This window comes from Anolis sagrei, chromosome 6 (genome assembly GCF_037176765.1).
Source record: "Anolis sagrei isolate rAnoSag1 chromosome 6, rAnoSag1.mat, whole genome shotgun sequence".
NCBI classification, from domain to species: domain Eukaryota; kingdom Metazoa; phylum Chordata; class Lepidosauria; order Squamata; family Dactyloidae; genus Anolis; species Anolis sagrei.
In genome coordinates this window covers 18,614,519-18,640,304 of record NC_090026.1, presented here as the reverse complement: position 1 = coordinate 18,640,304, position 25,786 = coordinate 18,614,519, and the positions used below count along the sequence as shown (strand labels likewise).

The 25,786-nt window shown below is 42.6% G+C and overlaps 1 protein-coding gene across 1 annotated transcript; it reads right to left on the bottom strand.

Moving 5' to 3' along the window:
- Positions 1-93: 93 nt before the first annotated feature.
- Positions 94-25,382, bottom strand: IL11 (interleukin 11). Its single transcript, XM_067469479.1, has 5 exons — positions 25,175-25,382; positions 4,158-4,315; positions 2,971-3,057; positions 1,406-1,564; positions 94-258 (listed from the first exon to the last, which is right to left on the bottom strand). Exons 1-5 carry the CDS (start codon positions 25,179-25,181, stop codon positions 94-96), a joined length of 576 nt encoding a protein of 191 aa, XP_067325580.1. The 5' UTR covers positions 25,182-25,382.
- Between the last annotated feature and the right edge of the window lie 404 nt (positions 25,383-25,786).

The window sequence follows — 25,786 nt, the reverse complement described above, 5'->3', positions numbered from 1 at the left end:
TCCATCGTGGCTTTTGCTGAAGCAGCATCCAAGAGTTCCAGGTCCAAAAGGAGGCTTTCCAAAATATCCATGGTGGTGTTGTTTTCCTGTGGCTCACAGCTTGTTCCGGATCAGAACCAGCACACGTGCCGCCCAGTCTAGATAAAGGTGAAATGAGTGGACGATGGCATGGCCTGCCTGAACCACAGACCAGTGGGTGCCATGAGCTGGGAGGGTTGGCAGAGGGTCATTGGGCCGGGAGAGGCTGAGCTTTGCCATCTGGGGAGAAAAGAACAGGTTTGAGTTTATGTTCTGGAGTAGAAGTAGGTCACATGCACCACTATTTTGTACACACACTATCCCTGCAACTGTAGAAATGCCTGCCGCTTCTACTTCCACTAACACCAATAAACAAAATTATGATAACTTCATCCTTTCATTTTCCTTCCTATCACTCCGGAAAGGAGTGAAGAGTCTCTACCTGGGGTCTTTCAGATGTCTATGATGCAGAGCAGTGATTCCCAAACTCTGAACCTCTGGTGTGTAGGATCTAAACATCCCTGAGCATTGACCACACTGACTCTGGTCTTAGGTGTTGGTCCAAAATAGCTGGAGGCCCAGAGTGTGTTAACCACTGTGACATGTTACGACAAGTAGCAAGGCATCAGCTCCCGGTTGTGGAGCTCTGAAGGACTCCAGTGAGGACCCCCTGACCATTCCCCAGAAAATTTCTCAGCCTAAATACCCTAAAAAGATAAAGTAAAAGTTTCCCCTTGACATTAAGTCTAGTCGAGTCCGACTCTTGGTGGTGGTGCTCATCTCCATTTCTAAGCCTAAGAGCCAGCGCTGTCTGTAGATATCTTCTAGGTCATGTGGCCAGCATGACTGCATGGAACATCCCACTTTAGCAGGACCCATTGATATACTCACATTTGTATATTTTGGGACTGTTAGGTTGGCAGAAGTTGAGGCTAACAATGGGAGCTCCCCCTGCTCCATGGATTAGAAACACCAACCTTTCCATCAGCAGATTCTGCAGCTCAACGGTTTAACCCACTGTGCCACCACAGCCCCTAAAGGCACCAAATCATGTTTGTTCTTATAAGGTAAGTGGGATCAGTCCTTGTTAGTACTTGTATGGGAGACTGCCAACAAATACCAGTAGGCCACATTTAAGAAGAAGGAACAATCAAAACCACCTCTGTCTATTTCTTGCCCAAGCAAACCCTACAGAATTGATGAGTTCACCATAAATAGACAGGCAGCTTGAAGGCACACGCACATATTCTGAAGGAAGAGTGGGGATTTGACTCTAGTACAGCTTCTGCTACTTTCTGTTTCTGATGATGCTGGAAGGTCACCCAGTCCCACCAAACTGGACAAAAGAGCTGCTGTCTGGCAATCCTCCTGTCCAGCAAACCCTTACCAGGTGCTCCAATCTTTTGAGCAGGCGGTCAAGCCGGTTGTGCACAGTGCTGATGTCATGCTCCATGGGCCGCAACAATGTCGCTGCTTTCCGTAGCCACTCAAAGTGACGTTGGTAGCACTGCAAGTCTGAGCTGAGCCGGGCGAGACCCCCAGAGACCTAAACAATGGATTGGAATGGAAGAGGTGAGTATCTCCAAGGTCAAATCAAAGTGGTAGAACCCAGACAGAAAATGGAAAAAGTAATTCTTCCTGGGGAGAAAAATAAGTGTCTTCTCATGGCATCATCCATTAACTGCCTCAAGTAGCCATGTTCTTCTGTCTAAGTGGAAACCATTTTGGGATAACTGGAGCTCCTTGAGGGTGTGTGTCAGGAGCAACTTGAGAAACTGCAAGTTACTTCTGGTGTGAGAATTGGCCATCTGCAAGGATGTTGCCCAGGGATCATCCAGATGTTTTACCATCCTGTGGGAGGATTCTCTCATGTCCTCACATGAGAAGCTGGAGCTAACAGACAAGAGCTCATCCCGCTCCCTGGATTTGAACCGCTGACCTTTCGGTCAGCAGTCTTGCTGGTACAAGGGTTTAACCCATTGCGCCACCAGGTGATTTATTGGTGATTTATTGGTGATTTATTTAGTAAAGTCACTGAAGACAATTCAGTGGGAGTCAATTTAGGCTGCTTTTGTTTCGGTTGTTCCAGATAAATGAAACCACAAATATAGGTGCCATTGATATGGGAGTTGTACTGACTGGAACATAATCGCTGCTAAAGCAACCATTAAAGAAGGAAGAAAGGAAATAATTATGTATTTGATTTCCATCCTGCATTGCTCCCAAAACTACTACTGCATATAGCACACACATTTTTGTAATGTTAAGACAAAAGTAACAACATTAAAGCAAAATTAAACAAATTGTAGTGAACAATTAAATTAAAAAGCCATAAAGGGCATAAATACCCTGAAGGCACCAGATCCTATCTATGTTGAAAGCTAAACATGGCCATTATTGGTTAATACTTTGAAAGAAAGATCACCAATGAATGCCAGGCAGGTGACGTAGGCTCTATCTCAGAGGAACAAATTGGCAAAATCACATCTGGTTATTTTTTGTGTAATCCTATAACATACATAGGGTTGCCAGAAGTTGGCATGTAACTTGAAGGCATACACAATAAGCTGTGATGCAAGAAGTACATCCAGAGCAAACCAGACAGTAGAGACCACTATCACAAACACTGATGGGGATGAGAGACAGGGCCTTCTCAGCAGTGGCGCCCCACCTATGGAACACCCTCCCTAGAGATATCAGATTGGCCACCTCTCTCTTGTCTTTTAGAAGGAAAATCAAGACCTGGTTATGGGTTTTTGAATTTTGATTTCAATTGATGTGTCTTAATTAATTGTTTTAATTGTTGTTTTAATTTTTAATATTTTGATGGTACTGTGGTTGTTTTTATGATGCTAGCATTGCATGATGCTTTTGTTTCTCTTTCCTGAGTCCCCTTCCTAAATATAGGAAATAAATAAAATAAAATAAAATAAAATAAAAAGCCCCTCTTACCTGAATATTGGCAAGTTCCACCGCATTCATGGACAAAACAGGCAGCGTTTCCAACTTGTGCTCCCCTTCTGCTGGGTAACGGGTTTTCTGTGAAGGATGAAAAGATTGAGAAGATTGAGGGAATCTTAGATCATGATGACAATAAGAAACATCTCTGAACACCTAACCTCAGCCAGAAAATAATAAAATGAGAACAGGGAAACAGGCACCCATTTATATTAACAATAAAGAGTAAGGTAAAACACTTATTTCAAGCATTGATGACCATGCCGAAGATTGTGAAAAATGTAATCCAAAACAATAATGTTGCCAAGCTCTGGTTTACTGTTTAGGCCACAAAATAAAATACCTAGCCATCGTTAACGTCATTAACAATAAGCTGCCAAGATAATCCATCCTTAGAAAACCATCCTGCCAACATAGCGGTTCGAAAACATGCAAATGTTTATTTATTTATTTCCTATCAAAAGCATTGAATAAATTAGTATAAAAACTGATAAAAATAGAAGGAGCATAAGTGGCTAAATATCTTTTGACCAAAAATGGGCAACAGTGACTGCACTGTCTGTAGCTTTAAACAATTCCTCCTCTGGGCATGAGGCAGGGCATTGTGGACAAGCATACAGATGTGGAGTTGTCTGTTCTGCTCCACAGTCGCACAAGGTGGAGGATTCTTTTGGGTAGGGTTGCCAGGTTGTCTTTTGATCTGCCCGCTCTACTACTGAGTCTGTTCAGGGACTTCCAAGTTCTCCATTCTTGGTTTGCCCCTGGAGGAAGACCCTCGTGGGGGGCCATCCAATTGGGATTTCCTGGTTTAGCTGCCCAGAAGGATGTTCTTGCTGTTGATGGGGAAACATTAAGAAGAGTGGTGGTTCTCATGAAGCTTTTCCTTGATTTGAGTCTACTGGGAGGAGGCTGAGAGCCATGAGGTGGCTTTCACAGGATTAACTCTGGAACTCTCTCCCTAGGGAGATTAGATTGGTACCCACCCTGGCCACTTTTCGCAAGGACCTAAAAAAGTGGATGTCCCACTGTGCCTATGATTAAACAGTTCACCAGATAACTGGCCACTAACTGTAATTTATCAACAGTTCCTGCACTTGAAGTCCAAAAAGTAACTGTTTAAGTTGTGTAGCCCAGAAAAGGAACTATTTTCTCTTTCTGTCAAGAAAGTTGTTGAGACTTACAAAGTGGTTAAAGAGGCTCTTGGTATCACTCAGCAGGTTTCTTGCCAGGTTGACAATTGAATCAAATTCAGTCCGGGGATCGAAAGGCTTTGGTCGTGGTGCAGCCCAGGGTCCTTCACACAGACTTAGCAGCACCACTAAGACTTGGCACAAACAGTCTGCAAGGAGAAAGAAAGGTCACAGTTAGAAGAGTGAAGGCTATAGACTTTATTTGCCTGGCTATGCTGGCTGGAGAATTCTCTACGTTGCAATTCAAATATGAGTTTTCCAAACTATGGTTCATGGAAAGATGTACAGCTGGAGACATTTAAGTGGAATTGCTGAAGAAATAGGGAGTGTATGGTACCAACACCTCTCCCAAGTCCATTATAGCTGTCTCCTCTATTTTTCACAGTAAATACATACATACACATACACACACATTAGCTGTCCCCTGCTATGCGTTGCTCTGGCCCAGTCTGTGTATATGTGTTTTGTGTTTGTATATATGTGTGTATATATTTGTGTATATGTGTGTTTGCATGCGTGTGTGTGTGTGTGTGGTTTTGCGCAAGCGTTGTAATGTATTTTTTTTGTTTTTTTGGCTTTTTAAGTCTCTTCTGTTATGTTTTTCAGTGTTTTATGAGTGATGGTCACTTGTTGTCCTGATTGTTGTAATGTGGCCAAATTTGGTGTCAATTCATCCAGTGGGTTTTGAGTTATGTTAATCCCACAAATGAACATTACATTTTTATTCATATAGATATGTACACACACACATACCTCCATTTGAGTCTCCCTGCCATGCTTTTGATAAATGAAACTGTTTTCCAGCATAGATCCCATGCTATCTTTCCTTTCATATTCAAGATGGGACACATATTGTTTTCCTACAGTTCCATTTTACAGGTGGGTGACACTGATGATTATCTGAAGGCCACACAAAGAGATGAGCAAGTCACAGTCTCTCAGCCTCTGAAGAAGGCAATGACAAACCCTTCCTGAAAAATTTTCGCTGAGGTTCACTTTGAACCTGCCATAAGTTGGGAAAAAAAAATCAAAGGTTCACAGTAACAAATACACATATATGCAAATACATAGACATATATAATCTGTATATGTATATATAAAAGGGTCCCTGATGGTGCAGCAGGTTAAACCGCTGAGTTGCTGAACTTGCTGACCGACAGGTTGGCGGTTCGAATCCAGAGAGCAGTGTGAGCTGTTAGACCCAGGTTCTGATAACCAAGCAGTTCGAAAACATGCAAATGTGAGTAAATCAATAAATAGTGCTTCTGCGGGAAGGTAACGGTGCTCCATGCAGTCATGCTGGCCATGTGACCTTGGAGGTGTCTACAGACAACTCCGGGTCTTCGGCTTAGAAATACAGATGAGCACAACTCTGCAGAGCTGGACACGACTAGACTTAATGTCAAGGGAAACTTTTACCTTTTTATGTATGCATATAGATGGAACTGAATAATTTATTTCTCTTTAACCGGACTGCAAGAAGCCATTGAGTGCATCAAGCAGGCTATCTCAGCCTGTCTCTTGGAATGGACCACCCATTTTCTGATCCCTTCTCTTGCTGTTTGCTTGCATGATGTTTAAGCTTACAGAATAGATATGAGCCATGTGCCTGCAAGAACTGAACAGCACCTTTTGGAAGCACAAAATGGTGTATGGAGAAAGCGTCCTGGGTTTGGCTAGTTGGAAGAAGGAATTGAGAGCAGCATCTGCAATGGCCCAAAGGTGCCCCTGTAAGACATCTGGCAGGAGTTCAGAGCATACGGCTAGTTGGCAGGCAAAGCAGGGAAGGAGGGGTTGGTTGGGTTAGGGAATTCCTGCCCTGCGACAGAGTCATCCCGGCGCCTTTGCCGTGAGGTAAGGAAAAAAGAAGCCGTTGGTATTCGGAAACAGTGATGCTGATGTAGGAGGGAGGGGTAAAGGAGGGGGTGAGTCAAGGTGTTTTCATGGAAAAGCCATCCTGTGTTGTCTTAGAGAGTGAACTGCATATTTTCCCCTTGCTAGCGAGCCGGGGAATCAGTCTGGATTTCAAAGAAGATTGGGTTTATTTCTCCTTCTCTCTCAATCTACTGCTAGAACCAAGACTGTTCCCTGATTCATAGGGACAAGCACACAAGCTGATTCCTTAGGTGCGTGGATGTAAAACCACAGGTTCTTGGCTAGATTCGTGCTGGAGCAAAAGGACTGCCAACTTTCTTTTAACTGACCCAAGCAACTGTTCCCTAAGCAGTAGCTGTGTCTTTTACAGTTATCAAGGGACAACACTTCTCTTCATGCTGAGAAAAGCTTTGCCTGATGATGCCTGTGTGGCAGGGAAAGGTTAAAAAGGAATGGGAGCAAAACGCATTGGTTCTTCTCAGTGAGCAAATCTCATATACTACCATTGTTTCTCCATCTGGGCATCACGAGAGGGTGTCAGAGGGGTCACCAAAGACCATCAGAAAACACAGCATTTTCTGTTGGTCATGGGTGTTCTGTATGGGAAGTTTGGCCCAATTCTATCATTGGTGGGGTTCAGAATGCTCTTTGATTGCAGGTGAAATATAAATCCCAGCAACAACTCCCAAATGACAAGGTCTCTTTTCCCCAAATGCCACCAATGTTCACATTTGGGCACATTGAGTATTTGTGCCAAGTTTGGTCCAGATCCATTATTGTTTGAGTCCACAGTGCTCTCTGTATGTAGGTGAACTACAACTCCAAAACTCAAGGTCAACGCCCACCAAACCCTTCCAGTATTTCTATTGGTCATGGGAGTTCTGTGTGCCAAGTTTGGTTCAATTTCATCATTGGTGGAATTCAGAATGCTCTTTGATTGTAGGTGAACTATAATTCACAGCAACTACAACTCCCAAATGACAAAATCAATCTCCCCCCCAACCCCACCAGTATTCTAATTTGGACGTATCAGATGTTTATGCCAAATTTGGTCCAGTGAATGAAAATGCATCCTGAATATCAGGTATTTACATTATGATTCATAAGAGTAGCAAAATTACAGTTATGAAGTAGCAACGAAAATAATTTTATGGCTGCAGATCACCAGAACATGAAGAACTGTATTAAGGGGTTTTGCGGCACCAGGAAGGTTGAGAATCCGTGACCTAGAATATTGTTTCATTTGTTTTCACACCCAAAAATGAAACTGTTACATTTTCTCAGTGCCAACTTAAGCACACATCTTACTTCCAAATGCCCCAATGAAACATTAATGACATTCACAAGTGGAATCACATAGGACTTGAACTTAGAATCATAGAATTATAGAGTTGGAAGAGACCTTGTAGGCCATCTAGTCCAACCCCTTGCCAGGAAGCAGGAAAAATGTATTCAAATCATTCCTGGCAGGTGGCCATCCAGTCTCTGCTTAAAAGCCTCCAAAGAAGAAGCCTCCACCACACTCTGGGGCAGAGAGTTCCACTACTGAACAGCTCTCACAGTTAGGAAGTTCTTCCTAATGTTCAGCTGGAATCTCCTTTCCTGTCATTTGAAAACTTTTCAGAAAACTCCGCATATCCTCCAATATTTTATGGTTGAAGGATGAGACCTCGTGGGCCATACAGTCCAACCCCCTTCAAAGAAGCAGGAAAATGGCATCAAAATCTGATGAAAACCAGAACAAATGCGCCCAAGCAATATCAGAGTGTGATCAAGATGGCCTGAATTACAAATGAAAAAGTACAGACTGAGCGGTGAAGCAGTTTGAAGAGCAAGATTTGTCCCTTTCTCTCTTATCCTACATTATTTGAAGTACATTTATTTCAGAGTAAATTAAATGCAATGCATGTGGGGTTTACTCTTGAGTAAATATTTTTCTGATCCATCTGATCTTGGAAGCTAAGCAGGGTAAGCCAAGCTTAGTACTTGGATAGGAGACACCCAAAAATACCAGGTGTGATGAGCTATATTTCTTAAGAAGGAACAGGCAAATATTTTTGCCTAAGAAAACCCTGTGAAATTAATGGAATTGCCATAAGTCAATACATGACTTGAAGGCATGCACACAGATATGTACAGCTTGACATTGTTGCAGTGCACAAGTTCTTTTGCACCATATGCATATTTATATTTAGTTGACTTGTCAACTTAGCAGAATAGATAACTTAAATCCAGGTGATTTTATTTTTAATGTAAAGGCAAAAATACCAACAAATTTTAACTGTCTTCTCATAATTTTTGGTTAGAGAGGTCATGATGTTCACATCTTATCAACATTTAAAATCTCAGAATTTGGGCCTGCCATCCCACTCCTCTGAAATGCTGTGTATCTGGTATTTGTTGGTTGTCCCCATCCAAGTACTAACCAAAGCAGACCCTGCCTAATTTCTGAGATAAGGCAGGAGGATCTGGGGACTCTTTAAGCCTGCTCCTAATTTGACATGAAGGGTTTGAATCTGGGACTGTTCTGTCCTGTCTCTTTAAGAGGCAAGTCCAGAAGGCTTTGGTGCTGGCAGGCCTTGTGAGAGATACAGAAGGGAATGCTTTCAGGTTTGGGAAGAAGCCAAAAAGAGCAATTTGGGCTTACATCACTCCCTCAGGGGGCAAAATAACCCCAAGAATATTCAATTAAATTTTACATTTCTTTAAATTAGAACTTGGAGATGTGACTTTGGGAGAATGTTCCCATGGCTGCACTGGCTGCAGGTGGTGATGGGCAAGCAGGATTGTGGTAGTTGTAGTCCTCTAAAAGTCACTTTCCCAAGGTTTACTTTAAAGCAGCATTTATCAACCCCGGGGTCGGGATCCCTGGGGAGGTCATGAGGGGGTTTCAGAGGAGTCGCCAAAGACCACCAGAAAACATATATTTTTGATGGTCTTAGGAACCACTTTGGCAAAAAAGGCTGAAGATCTCTCCACCTGTCCTTCTCTTCCTTTTTGTAAACAGATGGGGAATCTTTCCACCACAAGCCCTCCTCCACTGCGATTGGCTAGCCTCTCAGCCAAGGGGAAGCTTTTTCTAAGACTCCAATCAAGGAGAGGAGAGCAGGCGTGCTTGGTACATGGCAGCATGGTGTGCATGTGTGGGTGAGGGAGAGCATGCAAGGCTGGAGGGAGGCTCACAGCAGCAAGTCCCTTCAAGGCATGGGGGTTCTGTGTGGGAAGTTTGGCCCAATTCTGTCGTTGGTAGGTTTCAGAATGCTCTTTGACTGCAGGTTAACTATAAATTCCAGCAACTACAACTCCCAAATGTCAAGGTCTATTTTCCCTAAACCCCACCAGTGTTCACAGTTGGGCAAATTGAGTATTTGTGTCAAGTTTGGTCCAGATCCATCATTGTTTGAGTCTGCAGTGTCCTCTGGATGAAGGTGAACTTCAACTCCAAAATTCAAGGTCAATGCCCATCAAACCCTTCCAGTATTTTCTGTTGGTTAAGGGAATTCTGTGTGCCAAGTTTGGTTCAATTCCATCATTGGTGGAGTTCAGAATGCTCTTCAGTTTTAGGTGAACTATAAATCGCAGCAACTACAACTCTCAAATGACAAAATCAACCCCCCCCCCCCCCCAACCACACCAGTATTCACATTTGGGCACAAATTGGGTATTTGTGCCAAATTTGGTCCAGTGAATGAAAATACACCCTGCATATCAGGTATTGACATTACGATTCTAACAGTAGCAAAATTACAGTTACGAAGTAGCAACAAAAATAATTATATGGTTGAAGATCACCCCAACATGACGAACTGTATTAAGGGGTCATGGCATTAGGAAGGTTGAGAAACACTACTTTAAAGTCGGAGGTTGCTGTCTTTTGGGAAATTTTAAAGATGCAATGTAACAGGTATTGGATATTATCTCAGGTGTGTGCACTCACACATTGTATGTAAAAGCTTACTTAATCTTATTGCTGAATTCCAGATAGAACTGACTCACTGAATCAATTGTTGATTGGTAAGGTAAATCGCTTCATTGATTCAATGGGTATACTCAATTCAATCTTATAAATGAAATTTAGACCCTAGATTTTTCATCATGCATGGTTGTGGACCACAATAGTTGGGTTGTCATCCTGAAAAGTAACTTTTTCAAGTTCTGCAGACATACTGATTCTCTATTCCCTCACTGAACAAACTCATGGATTTAAATGAGCCTTGAACAAATCCAGCCAAATGTGTTTTCTTACATTGCCCTACTTGCCTCATGCGCTATAAATTACCTTTCTACCTCCGTTATGACTTTTATGACGTTATGGCTAGCAATTCAGTTGGAGTGAGGATTGGGCTCTTTGGCTCTACTGCAATCCGCCTTGGCTTTGCCGTTGGGAAAGCAGAGATAAAACAACTTTAAAACAAATAGATACTCAAAAGAAAAGAAGAAACTGGTAAATCCCACCAAGGACCATCTCTGTTTGTGTTTACTCTGTAAAACCCATAAAATATACAAGGTAAGAGGAGTTGCATGAGTCCCACCCACTGCTGTTAGATCATAAAGTGTAGAGGCTGCATCTTTGTTAAGTGGTCTTTCTTAACCCAAGCCACCATTGAAACCACTGACCTCTGAACTGCTCCAGCTCTTCTCGTGAGCAAAAGATTAGTGGAGGCGATACACAGCTTTAAATCCACCTCATGATATGTTCCTTGGCCCATCCCTGCAAAAACATCTGCAGGGCCAACCTTTAAGATTGACATAAGAATCAAATTATGCCCAAGCTGAGTCAGGCAAAAAGATGGATGGATTGATTGATTAACCAGGAGATAAAGTACAAGACCCTGACAGCTGAATGGCTGGCTGATGGATGAAGTGAAAATGTTGCTTCAAATAGCAGAAAGTGTAGGTATTTCAACTCAGATGTACAGTTGTCTTATAGCCATGGTGCATAAAAACAGTTGCAAAGATATCCCTGGTGCATGGATCTTACTATTTTAGGGGGCACCAAGGAGGCCCCAATGGTGCAATGGGTTAAACACTTGTGCCAGCAGGACTGCTGACCTTAAACCCTTGTGATGCTACCAAAAGGTCAGTGGTTTGAATCCAGAGAGTGGGGTGAGCTCCCATCTGTCAGCATCAGCATCCCATGCGGGGACATTACCCATGCGGGGACATCACTTGAACATTAGGAAGAACTTCCTGACAGTGAGAGCTGTCCAGCAGTGTAACTCTCTGCCCCAGAGTGTGGTGGAGGCTACTTCTTTGGAGGCTTTTAAACAGAGGCTGGATGGCCATCTGTTGGGGTTGCTGTGAATGCGATTTTTCTGCTTCTTGGCAGGAGGTTGGATTGGATGGTCCATGAGGTCTCTTCCAACTATGATTCTATGACATGAGAGAAGCCTCCCAATGGTGGTAAAACATCTGGGCATCCCCTGGGCAACATCCTTGCAGACGGCCAATTCTCTCACACCAGAAGCGACTTGCAGTTTCTCAAGTCACTCCTGACACGGAAAAAAGGTAGATATGTAAAATGCCCTACAAATGTTGTACTGTTGACTCTGAAGCAAGACAGAGAGAGAGAAGAAACAAGGACTGAATATCAAGAGTGGGCATTAATTTGGGCACATGGAACAATGCCTGCTCTCAGTATGCACCCCTGACCAGTACGAGATATATAGGGTATCTAGACCATTGCAAATGAGGATGCTGGGTAGTTAAGAAGATGCAGTTAGCTCTGTCTCCTATTGCCCCTTGAGTTTGCCTCTGGTGATCCAAAACTCTGCCTCACTAGTTCCAGTGTGCCACAGCCACTTCTGATAGATACAGGACTTCTCTACCTGGCAGATTATTCATCCATTTCCATTAGCCCCACATTTGAAGTTCTAAATCAGGCACCCTCAAACTGCGGCCCTCCATCTGTTTTGGCCTCCAACTCCCAGAAGCCCTAACAAGCTTGTTGAAATAATTATGGGAATTGACGGCCCAAACAGCTGGAGGGCTGCAGTTTGAGAATGCCTGTTCTAAATGATATGCGGTACATGATTTGAACATGCTTTGCTGTCCTTGCTATTTGGTTTGTGAAACCAGCTGTTCATGTGTGTTCTTTGCTCATGTCTGTCACAAAGAAGGGTAATAGAAGACTGGCACATCTTAGTTGTTGTTTTTTTTCCGTGTCAGGAGCGACTTGATAAACTGCAAGTCACTTCTAGTGTGAGAGAATTGGCCGTCTGCAAGGATGTTGTTGAGGAGACACCCGGATGAGAAAGGTTGTCTGGCATGAGAGAGTCAAATCCTAAAGCAAGAATGCTAAGGTGCTCATAGGCAGTAGTTGTGGAATAATGCAATAATGCAAGCAGACAGAAAGGTGAAATATACATAGAGTAACAAAATAGCGCAGAGTGTGTATACAAAGCAAAGCTAGGAAAATGCATGGTGGGAGATCTCCAACGCCACTCACTCCTTACACATTGGCATATTGTAGCACATATGTAGTAACAATATGACATTTTTGTTTCTCATTTTTGACCAAAATATGTCAGGGGGATGGTAAAGGAGTGCAGAGGCTAAAACAACAAGTTTTACACCAATTTCAGATTCAAGGGGGCTTTGGGGGCCTATCAAGAGGCTTGGGGATGGGGGGTACCTTCTGTACCCTTGTTATTAAAGAGGGGAAAGAGAGAAAGGCAGGAAGGAAAGAAAGAAAGAGAAAAAGGACAGAAGGGCAGGAAGATAGTTCAGATTTATATTAATGCGTATTTGTATGTGTGTGAGTAGGAATAGACAAATGGATCAATATTGATGGTTGTGGTACAGGGATGAAACCAACATTTTGCTGGAAATGCTGCCCTTGAATTCTTCCCAGCCAGAACAGAAACAAGGATTGAGCTGCGGGAGACAGAACAAGCCGGCGTCGCGTGGCTCACCGCAGAGTCTCCCAGGGGGGCGGTTGGTTTCACAGTTCTGGGATTTATGGGCCTGGCTTGGCAGGGCGAAGCCTCGTAAAGTGGCTCAAAGACGGAGGGAGAGAGGGGAGGCAAGAGATGTAGCAAGTCGGTGCAGCAGACAACCTACACAAACACATCCATGGCCACACAACCATAAGCACAACACAGCTCACCTCCTGCAATGATGCCTGCACAGCTGCATATGCAAAGGGGCATAAGATACTAATAGACTAGAATACACTTGGCTTATATATTCAGGTGTATAACAAGCATTACTCTAAAAGTCACACTTCTGTATGGCCATGGAGGGAGATGTAGCGAGGCTTGGACACAAAGAATACCAAGAGATACATTCAGACAGCTTACCCATCCAAACATAATTTCCCTCTATGACCCACCTCGGAGGTTAAGATCATCGGGGGGGGGGGGGGCTGCTCTCGATCCCAACCCCTTCGCAAGCGCGACTGGTAGGAATGAGAGACAGGGCCTTCTAAGTGGTAGCCCCTCACCTATGATACTCCCTCCCCAGTGAAATTAGATCTACCCCATTCCTCCTGACCTTCAGGAAAAAACTGAAAACATGGCTCTGGGTTCAGGCTTTCGGCCAGTAATGGGAATAATGCAATATGAGTCTACAAATTAATATAATGACGACTCAGACCAGCCCTGGAATATGATTTGGATCATGTGATTCTAATTGATGCTTTAATGCTATGTTTTTAATGGGTTTGGTTTTAATGTTTTTGTTTATTTAAGGTAAAGGTAAAGGTAGTCCCCTGACATTAAGTCCAGTCATGTCTGACTCTGGGGTGTGGTGCTCATCTCCATTTCTAAGCTGAAGAGCCAGCGTTGTCCGTAGACACCTCCAAGGTCATGTGACCGGCATGACTGCATGGAGCGCCGTTACCTTCCAGCCGAAGCGGTACCTATTGATCTACTCACATTTGCATGTTTTCGAACTGCTAGGTTGGCAGAAGCTAGGGCTGACAGCGGAAGCTCACGCCGCTCCGCGGAATCGAACCTGCGACCTTTCGATCAACAAGCTCAGCAGCTCAGTGCTTTAACCCACTGCGCCACCGGGGGCTCCCCCCTCTTCCCAGATTCAAATCGCCAACCTTTTGGTCAGCATGTTCAGCAGCTCAGCGGTTTAACCCGCTGCACCACTGGGAGGCCCTAAATAAACCCATACAACAAAAGGAAATAGCATCCACATCTAATGAACCTCACGTTTAACTACTTGCTTGTCCAGAAATGTTCAGCTAAGGTACCTGTGGTTACCACATGGAGAAATACACATGCAATTTAATATCCATCCCCCATGTGTCTGTTAGACATGCAGTCTAGCATTAAAATGGTCTAAGCCCATTGCCACCACCACACACTAGGCACAGAGTTCTCCTTTAAAAAGCAATGGCACACACCAAATCAAAGAAGAGGCTATGACAAAACATCCTGTTAAAATTCACTCTGTTAAACGGTGATCTTGCTTCACCACTTTAACAAATTAAAGATCCCTTTTATATCCCCAAACCTACTGCCTGAGGCAGCTACCTCATTCTGTCTCCTGGCAGGGACATTTAATTAGCACCTCACTTCTCATCTCTGTTTGGCTGTAACTGTGTTCTTGGTTCACTTGCTCTGCACGATTTGATGTCTGACTATCTCCCCATAAAGAAAGGTTTGTATCCCACCATCATGTTTACCTTTCAGATCAGAATACTACTAGATGTTTATAGAGAACCTTTCATGTTTCCTTGTCCATACCTTCTCCCTGGATTGTTGGGAGTCCAAATGAGATAAGGATTGTAAAACAACAATATCAAACTCATGCCCACTAAACTGTATATAAATGCTCAATAGCCATTGCTGGATTCAGACACCTGGTGCCAAAAAAAGAGACAGACATATATTAAATAAGTTTACTTCTTTTTTAGGCCCCCCAGGTGGTGCAGCGGGTTAAACTGCTGAGCTGCTGACCAAAAGGTTGACTATTTGAATTCGGGGAGTAGAGTGAGCTCCCAGTGTCCCAGCCCCAGCTTTTGCCAACCTAGCAGTTCGAAAACATGCAAATGTGAGTAGATCAATACATACTGCTTCTGCAGGAAGATTTTTTTTTTTGTCATGTCAGGAGCAACCGCTCCTGTTGTGAGAGAATTGGCCGTCTGCAAGGACGTTGCCCAGGGGACGCCTGGATGATTTTTGATGTTTTATCATCCTTGTGGGAGGCTTCTCTCATGTCCCCGCATGGGGAGCTGGAGCTAATAGAGGGAGCTCTTCCGCTTCTCCCTGGATTCAAACCTGTGACCCGTCGGTCTTCAGTCCTGCCGGCACAGTGCTTTAACCCACTGCGCCACCGGGGGCTCCTTGCAGGAAGATAATGGCGCTCCATGCAGTCATGCAGGCCACTTGACCTTAAAGGTGTCTACGGACAATGCTGGTTCTTCGGCTTAGAAAAGGAGATGAGCACCACCCCCCAGAGTCAGATACGACTAGACTTAATGTCAGGGGAAGCTTTTATGTTTTAATTCTTTTTTAACAGAGTTGAGGTTTTTGGTTTGTTTTAGATCTACAAGAGCATATGGCTTGATGTGAGAGCATCCAAGCTTATGTACTGCACACATTTCTTCATTCATTGGATAGAAGTCTGCTCAAGATAAACACTCACACATTCTGACACTAAGATGAGAAAAGACTGAGAAAAACCTAAGGAAACTGGGGGCTTTCATTTAAAAATAAATTGCTTTCTTTTGCACACTTCCCTGAGACTAAATGCTATTGAATACAGAAAGATTTACTTCTGGAAAAAAAATGCATAAATGTTGATATAAGTTCATGCAAGTTCCATATACCTAAAATTAATCATGATATAGAAGAGTAAGAATGGGGTACAAGGCAGACTAGAAAAACCTGGTTTCACCTGTTTTCCAAGAAATCATAACTTTAAAACCATGCAGAAGTAGATCTTAGGTCTGCCACGACACATTTTTTCTAACAGAGCACACTGGGTCAGAGAAGATAAGATATATTTCCCAAACATAACCTATAAAGAAGAATGGTGAAGAAATACTGAAGAAATATGCATTGTCGAAGGCTTTCAGAGCCGGAATCACTGGGTTGCCGTGAGTTTTCCGGGCTGTATGGCGATGTCCGAGAAGCGAAACGTCAGGAATGCTTCTGGAACATGGCCATACAGCCTAGAAAACTCACAGCAACCTACTGAAGAAATGTGTGTATTAAAAAAACAAAACACTGGCCCCTTTTCTCCCACATTGATTTGGGGGGCAACATGGTTGCATTTGGTACTGAATGTTCCCCAGTCATGCTGGTTGGAGATGATGGAGAAAGCAATCCAATTTATCCAAAGGGCACCAACTTTGTGACCCCCCCCCCCCAAGATCTCAGGCACAGATGATGAATTGGGGGTGGGGTTGGACTACAATTGCCAAGATTGCCTACTTTTTTGGACTACGGCTACAGCACCCATGCTAGCTGGAAGATTTTGTGACATATAGTCCAGAGAATTCACTTTTCTAACCTATGTGAAAAACTTCAACAGGTCTCACAATTTAGCTGCACAACATTCAACACTGAGCAGCTAAGTGGTGGCAGTCCAAGCAATGTGTGCACACAGATAGTTATGTGTAACAGCTATGTGCGCATGAGTAAATCAGTTTTTATCTCTTCAGTGAGGATAGTGCTTCATCCTGATTTGTCACCGTGCCGAAGCACAGTCCAAATTTTTCCTGTTCTGATAGAGAAGTTTAGCCGAGGATACTTTTCAGCATAATGATAATGATATAGACTTGGAAGATAAGTCTGATATTTTTCCTTGGGCTTTAGTCCAAAATTGTAGCTTTTATCTCATATATTTCAGCAAGGTGGGCTAAGATCATGTGTTGCAGCTCCAAAACTTTGTATATAGAATGGGAATGATATCCCACTGAATATTCAGAATTGGCTTTGCTAGGTTCTTCCTCTGAAATATAGCCTACACCACCTGGTATTGGTTGGCAGTCTCTGAGCCAAGGACTAACCAGGATTAACCCTGCATTGCTTCAGCAAGCAGAAGGAACTGGTGTTCTTAGGGTATTTAGGTCCCTATTGTTATTATTACTGGGTGATTTTCGAAGGCAAGACATATCTATTTGATGTTGCTCCTAAAAAATGTCAGGTAATTGTCATTGCTGTCTTGCAGAAATACACAAAAGGCACCAAGTCCATTTGATCTTGGAAGGTAAGCAGGATCAGCCCATGTAAGTACTTGGATGGGAGAGTGGCAACAAATACCAAGTGGTGTAGGATATATTTCAGAGGAGGGAAGTGGCAAAACCACCTCTGAGTACAACTTGACTTAGAAAAGCCTACAAAATTCATGAGGTTGCCGTACAACAACAGGTGACCTGAAGTTGCATACACACACTGCCTTTGTGACCTGATGCTTTTTAGGAGCAGCAAAAAAATGGCAACAAATGCCAAGTGGTGTAGGATATATTTCAGAGGAAGGAAGTGGCAAAACCAGCTCTGAGTACACCTTGACTTAGAAAAGCCTACAAAATTCAAGGGATTGCCATATGACAATAAGTGACCTGAAGTTGCATACACACAGCCAGGCCCGTAGCCAGGATTTTGATTTGGGGGGTGCTGAGTTTGATTTAGAGGGGGGGGGGGGGCTGAGTTTGATTCAAAGAGGGGGGGGGGCTGAGAATCTACCCTAGCAAACCTTTTGTATCGTTATCCCAATAACCCTATGCATATACCAGTAAGGCCTTTTTGCAGACCACCCTGAGAATTTCGGGGGGGGGGGGGGGGAGGGCAGGGGCTGAAGCCCCTCAACCCCCCCCCCCCCCAGCTACATGTCTGCACACAGCCTTTGTTACCTTATTTTTTTAAGGAGCAGCAACAAAAATCCACATCTTGGCTTCAATACATTTGCAGTCCAAAATGCTACATAAAACTATCATTTCATTCTGTCTTCTATTATTCATAGAATATGGAAGTGAGGGTATGGTTGGAGAGATTCCATGATAAGCTCTTGTGTCAGCTCTGTGAGGTCAATGGCACAGATAAGGGTACTGCTATCCAATCTAGTTGGCTTATGTGGGAAGCAAATTATGATATGTTTACAATTACATGGATTCTCAGCTCTATCTGGCAGCAAACGTAACAAAATTAGCATATCAAAATCAGATTTCTTCTTCTCTTCACAAGTTGCAGGGACAGCAGGCTGAACATTACTAGGGTCAGTCCAAACATCCATTCAAATCATTTCTTATTGCCTACTAAATCATCTTATCATCTACTAAGGTGCTGAATAGACTGCACTCTTGCATCACAAGATGCAGAGCTACCTTAAGAAATGGGGCTACAAAGTGGAGTTCACAACATGCGAGTGCTGAGAAGAGCAAACCACAGACCACCTACTACAATGCAACCTGAGCCCCGCCACACACACAATGGAGGACCTTCCTACAACCACACCAGAGGCACTCCAAGTGGACAGCTTCTGGTCAAAGCACATTTTGCATAATGCCAAGTTTTTAAAACCTTGTTTGTGTTTTCAAATGCATTTTAACTGTACCCTCAACTTGCTTCTGACACGATAAATAAATCTACTAATGCTAGGGAGTCATTGGTGTCTAACAGAAACAAATCTATCAAAATATTTGGGGTATCAGACTACAGCTCCAGAATCCCCAGTCAGTCTGGCCACTGACTATTCTGATTGTGTGAGTCTGAGAGGTTTTTCCAAACTCTGTTAAGAAATTATGCACAGCAAAATAAACATTTTGCCCTGAGCATTTACATCCTCATTTGCAAGTTATTGCTTGACAACACAGTTATTGAATAATATGTGGCATGTATACATCATTCAGCCTATTTCAAATTGATGGATGGATGTTTTCACACTTTCATGCAGGGCCAAAAACATTTTGTTTCCTTAGAGAGATTACCAGGTAGCATACAAGCACACATATAACCTAGGTCAAGATACATGTCCGCCAATAATCCCCAGATGGATTATTTCAACACCTGAGAAAAAAGTCCCAGAACTATCTTTTTATTTCCTTGGTTCTAAAAACTCCTTCATCATAATCTTATATTGATATGTTTCCTGATGAAATAGTTGCAAGGGACCACAAGGGCCATCTAGGCCAAACACACTGAGATACACAATGACTGCTCTCTTGAGAGATGGCCATCCAATTGTTGCTTAAAGATCTCAAAAGAAGAATCCACTGCCTTCTGGGAGTGTCTATACTTGTGCAATTATTTTGTTTCATTCATGGAACTTTACAGGGGCCCAGAGGCCATAATTTGCAGCCCTCCTACAATTTTCCTATTGTTTCTTCCCGCAGAAAGCACAGCCCAACAAAATAAATTTCCTGGTGTCTTGATTTTTAGATATATTCCTGGGGTAATTTGGGGCACTGATTCAGAAAATTTCATTGGATAGTCTGCATTGGCTCCAGTTTCTTAGATATGGTTGTGGCTTTCTGTGGGCTAACAGATGAAGACTGGCAGGTGGGATAGATCTCAAAAACTAGAACTGATAGAGGAAAATGCTGCTATTTTTTGGAATCAGTAGGTCAAATATACCCAGAAACAGGTATAACATTTGAGTCACCAAAATGTATATTGGCCGGTGAAATATTTTACAGAGGGTAAGCCAAAGTAAGAGATGGGCTTAAAGCCAACCTTAAAAACTGTGGCATAGACACCAAGAACTGGGAAGCCTTGACCCTTGAGCACTCTAACTGGAGGTCAGCTGTGACCAGCAGTGCTGCAGAATTCAAAGCAGCACAAACAGAGGGCGAAAGGGAGAAATGTGTGAAGATGAAGGCACATCAAGTCAACCCCAACCAGGACCACCTTCCACCCGGAATCCGATGTCCTCACTGCGGGAGAGCATGTCAATCAAGAATAGGGATCCACAGCTACCTACGGACCTACTGCTAAGACACTACACTTGGAGGATCATCATCCTTGGGCTATGAGGGATCACTGAAGTAAGTAAAGTAAAAGTAAACCAAAATACCTGCACAGCACCATTTGGATAGCAGCACTATGAGCTGTCCATTTGGACACCTCCATTGTTGAAAGTGACTTTCTAATTTTTGGGGAATCTCAGATCACCTGCATTAGGTAGTTATTTCAGTCTTCTCAACAATAGAGTTAAACATGGAAAACAATATTTTTCTGTCAAGAATCACCTTTCGGCTGTAATCCAAAATGGACAGTGATCCTAATTCTGTGTATAAAAAAGAGACGACTTAATTATGATGTTGTGCAGCAGGTAGAAATGCTGACGCAGGTGACCTGGATGTGACAGAAGTCAAGAAGTTCTGAGAAAAAGGAAAAGAGAGGAGAACTAGGAAATCTCCTGTTATGCCATAAATTGAGTCACTACAAGGCTGCCTTACCGCAACAACAATAATAACAACACTGCTAAAAATCTGGGGCACTGCCACCAAAATCATTCAGCAAAAGCCTATTTCCTCTCAAGGTCTCCTGCACTCTGAACATTCTGGCAAAACCTCCTTCTGATGCAGCCGTCCAAACCATTTCCTCCTTATTTCAAATGGGAAACATCACTTCCTGTATTCCAAAAACCCTGCACTATATGGTATGAGATGCTGGCATCCTCTTGTACCACAAAGTGTAGCCACAATTGCCAACCTATTTGAGCCATGGCAGTGAAGTCAGTGGTGAAGTCAGAATTTCTGCACTGGTAGAAACTGGCAAAACCACCCCTGAGTACTCCCTGCCTAAGAAAACCCTATGAAATGCATGGGGTTGCCATAAGTCAACAGGCTATTTGAAAGCACAAAGACACAAACAGCACTTAATATATTCTTAGGCAAGAGGCAGCCCGATGCAGCCCCCATCTGACCTCAGGAAGTTGCTCACCCTTGAAATATGGGTTAATTTCCATTTTATCCTTGCTTTAAGTGAGGTTATGTTATCTTAAGAAATGACTGTCCTGAGACTTAATCCCTAAAGTCAGGTTTGGACTCTGTTCTCATCAATCCAAAGGACAAACATTGGTTTGAAAGGTAACTCAGTGCACAGTGAAGTGAGTTACAGAATTAAAGTAGCAGAGAGTTGTAATGGATCCTGAGAGTAATCTGAGAGTCAGCATGTTGTAGTGATTTGATGTTGGAATAGGGATGCATCTACACGTAGAATTAATCCAATTTGACAATGTTTTAACTGCCAATACAATCATGGGAGTTATAGCTTCACAAGGTCTTTAGGCTTCTCTGCCAAAAAGTGTTGGTACCTCACCAAACTACAACTCCCATGAGCCATGGCAGTGAATGTGGTGTCACACTGCATTAATTCTACGGTATAGATGCACTCGTGGACTCTGGGAATCCAGAGTTAAAATTCCAGTTGGAAATCATCTTGGGCAAGTCACACTCTTCCGGTCTCAGAACAAGGGCATGGCAAACACTTCCTGAAGAACTCAGGCCAAGAAAAACCTTTGGTAGGTTTGCCTTAGGTCACCATAAGTTGGAAATCACAACAGCAACAACCCCCGACAGAAACCCACAGCTCCATGGATCTACTGGCTCCATCCCTAAAGTCAGGGATCCATGGATCTCCGGATGTATGGTACTTCAGTTCCCAGCAATACTAGTCAACATGAGGTATTCTGGAGGCTGAAGTTCAGAACATCTAGAGAACCAAAGGTTGAGAAAACCTGGTGATATTACAGATTTATAAATTAGGAAAATTGCATTTAGGCTACAACTCCCAGAATTTTCTACCATTAATCTAGTAAGTACATAGTGCCCCTTGTGGCACAGCGGGTTAAACCACTAAGCTGTTGAACTTGCTGACCGAAAAGTTGGCAGTTCAAATCCAGGGAGCAGGGTGAGCTCCGGCTGTTAGCTCCAGCTTCTGCCAACCTAGCAGTTCAAAAAGATGCAAGTGTGAGTAGATCAATAGATACTGCTCCAGTGGGAAGGTAACGGCGCTCCATGCAGTAATGCTGGCCACATGACCCAGGGGGTGTCTATGGACAATGCCAGTTCTTTGGCTTAAAAATGGAGATGAGCCCCCCCTCCCCCAGAGTTTGGGGGCTGCAAAAAAAAACACAACAACAATAACTTTCCAAAGTTATCTTGGTGGTGGTATAGGTGAGAGAGAGGCCCCTTTCACACTATATAATTATAATCCTATGATTTCACTTTAACTGCCACTGCTCCACTTGACAGCATTTTCAGTTCAGGGGGAAGTATTTTGAATTCTCAGTCAAAGTGCTTTAGTACCTCATCAATCTATAAATCCCAGGATTCCCCAGGATATAGTTATGACAATTAAAACAGATTCATGTTCTAATTCTTTAACATGAAAGACAGCCAGAGAGACAATCAAATTATTAAGCAACCAGGAGAAGCTCTCTCCCTCCATCCTGAAAGTCTTCATTCCAATAATAATGCACAATATTAATTATTTAGCATTCATCCCATCACAACTGCATAGTAAACTATAATTACAACAGTCATTTGTTGTCTTGTGTCTTCTTGGATTTGTATCTTAAATGCCTTTTACTTAGATATAAGCTGTGGAGATTTTTTAAAAATTCCAGATAAAATGTATAATTTGGGCTCTGACCATATATTATGTATACTTTCCTTGGATTATGGTATGACATAGTACAGAGCAAACATCCATGGAAAAGACTACAAGACCACAGCTCTGAGCAGAGCTTGAAAATATTTCTTTTTTGGACTACAACTCCCAGGAAAATTGTTGGAGGATTTGAGGGGTTGTGATCCAAAAAAAAGGGAACTCTTCCCAGCTTTGCTCCTGGCTCCCATCTATAAAGGTAAAAGGAGGAGGCAGGAAATGTACACAGATAACCGTAATTCTCCTCCCTTCCCCAATAGACAGAAATCTTCAAAAACATCTAGAGCAGTGTTTCTCAACCTGGAGGTCAGGACCCCTGGGGGGTCGCGAGGGGGTGTCAAAGGGGTTGCCAAAGACCATCAGAAAACACAGTATTTTCTGTTAGTAATTGGGGTTCTGTGTGGGAAATTTGGCCCAATTCTATCGTTGGTGGTGTTCAGAATGCTCTTTGATTGTAGGTGAACTATAAATCCCAGCAACAACAACTCCCAAATGCTAAGGTCTATTTTCCCCAAACTCTAATAGTGTTCACATTTGGGAATATTGAGTATTCATGCCAAGTTTGGTCCAGATCCATCATTGCTTGAGTCCACAGTGCTTTCTGGATGAAAGTGAACTACAACTCCAAAATTCAAGGTCACTCCAAAGCCTTCCAGTATTTTTTTGTTGGTCATGGGAGTTCTGTGTGTCAAGTTTGGTGGGGTTCAGAATGCTCTTTGATTGTAGGCGAACTATATATACCAGTAACTACAACTCCTAAATGACAAAATCAATCCTCCCCAACCCCACCAGTATTCAAATTTGGGTGTATTGGGTATTTGGGCCAAATTTGGTCCAATGAATGAAAATACATCCTGCATATCAGATATTTACATTATTCATAACAGTATTTATTTATTTAAAAGTTTTGTATATCGGCCTTCTCACCTCTCTTGAGGGACTCAGACCGGTTTCCAACCATAATATCACATACAATCAATAAAACATCATAATACATATTACAGGAAAACATTAAAACAGCAATTACAATCAATAACTATAATGGTCAGTCGTCACACTAAAATCGTTGCTCATCATCAGTAGCAAAATTACAGTTATGAAGTAGCAACAAAAATAAGGTTGGGGGTCACCACAACATGAGGAACTGTATTAAAGGGTTGTGGTACTGGGAAAGTTGAGAACCACTGGCACGTAAGATCAAACTTCTCCTGGTATCAAGTCAGGATGGCTATGGGTTATCTCCAGGAACTCAAACACCACAGGCAATATACCTCTGATTACTAGTTTCCTGGTAAGTGTGACTGGGAACGTGCAAATGTTCCCATGCCCTGCTCGAGGGTTTCTCACGTGCCTCTTTTTGGCATCGGATAAGCTTTTGTTGGTGGAGTTCAGAATGTTCTTTGATTGTAGGTGAACTATAAATCCCAGCAGCTACAACTCCCTAATGACAAAATTAATTCTCCCCAAACCCACCAGTATTCAAATTTGGGCATATTGGGTATTTGGGCCAAATTTGGTCCAATGAATGAAAATACATCCTGCACAGGCCCGTAACCATGATTTTGTTGGGGGGGGGGGTGAGTTTGGTTCAGGGGGACTGAGTCTGAGTGAAAGAGGGTCTACCCTAGCAAACCTTTTCTATCATCACCCCAATACCCCCATGCATATGGGATATATTGAGCATGGTGATCAGATCATGATATGAATAAACATAACAGTTTAAATAATGTACCAGTAAGGCCTTCTCGCGGACCACCATGAGAATTTCGGGGGGGGGGGGGTGAAGCCCCAAACCCCCCCCCCCCCCCCCCGGCTACATGCCTGATCCTGCATATCAAATATTTACATTATAATTCATAACAGTAGCAAAGCAACAATTATGAGGTAGCAACGAAAATAATTTTATGGTTGGGGGGTCACCACAACTGTATTAAGGGATCGTGGCATTAGGAAGGTTGAGAACCACTGAGCTAGAGATACGTTACGATATGCTAATTCTCTCCCACTGAGATCTGGCTTTGGCTAGATCGACTATTAAGATGTTTAGACAGCAGCAAACTTAACCAAAGCATGCACACCAGGCAAAAAGTAGAACCAAACAGAGGAAAGGCAGCAAAGCTTTCTCGGAGAGAAAATACATCGCTTAGAGGTATGCAAGTATTAAGATCTCTAAAGAGCATTTAGAGATCTTATGCTTAATACCAACCAGACCTAAAATCATCTCCCTTTCCCCCTCCAGCTGAGTTCCAGGACCAGATACATTTCTACATCCTGTGACTTGAAAATTCTGTCCATAAGCAAAGAATAAGGAAAACATCTGCGTATCTAAGACAAAAATCTACTGCCCACAAAAGAAAGCAATAAACTAGGATTTATGAGGTCGTAAATCAAATGAAGTGAACAAGACAGATATATTATCTGTCAATATGTACATTTTGAAATATATATAGTGTTGTCAACGCAGGAGTTCTCAACCAATCACAGGGAAAATTGAATTAAAGACTATCTATTGCCAAAACATGAGAGTGAGGGAAAGAGAGAGAGAGAAAAAGAGAGACTTACTTTTCATGTTTTTGGAGAAGATTTGAGGGTTTCTTTTCCCTGAGTTTAAATTCCCTCTTCTTGGAAAAACAAAAAAAAAAGGAAAAAAAAGTCCTTCTTGGTTTTAGGTTGGTGTTATTCTTCTAGGGTTTTTAATTGGGAATTTGTATGTTGTGAGAAGAGTTTCCTTTTTCAAAAAAAAAAAGTTTTCTTTGGGTTGTAAATGCCTTTCCCAACACCACACCTGTTCTATACTTTTGCAAAAAAAGTGAAAAAAATAAAAAATTCTGTCCTTTGAGGTAGATGAGTTTACAAACACACAAACACAACCTCACAAAAATGTGCAAGATGACAACCGCCTCTCAGATAGATAGATAGATAAATAAATAAATAATTAAATAAGGCAAATAAATAAATATAAATAAATAGGCAGGTTAATAAATAAATAAATAACAATGAAAGAAAAAGTGTGATCTCCCAGATTGTCTCCTGTCTTGTTTGTTTAAAAAAAAGGATTTAAAAAAATAGTGGGAGAACACAAAATTAATTTTTGTTAAAAAATGTCATTCAGAGCAGCTTTGAACTGTCCAGTATTTGTATATGTGCTAGTGTGTGTTTTACATCACTTACAAA

Coding starts and splice junctions, on each gene's coding strand:
- IL11 (XM_067469479.1), bottom strand. Junction 1,565..2,970: donor TGGAACTTGCCAATATTCAG/GTAAGAGGGGCT, acceptor TCCATTGTTTAG/GTCTCTGGGGGTCTCGCCCG. Junction 259..1,405: donor TCAAAAGATTGGAGCACCTG/GTAAGGGTTTGC, acceptor TTTTCTCCCCAG/ATGGCAAAGCTCAGCCTCTC.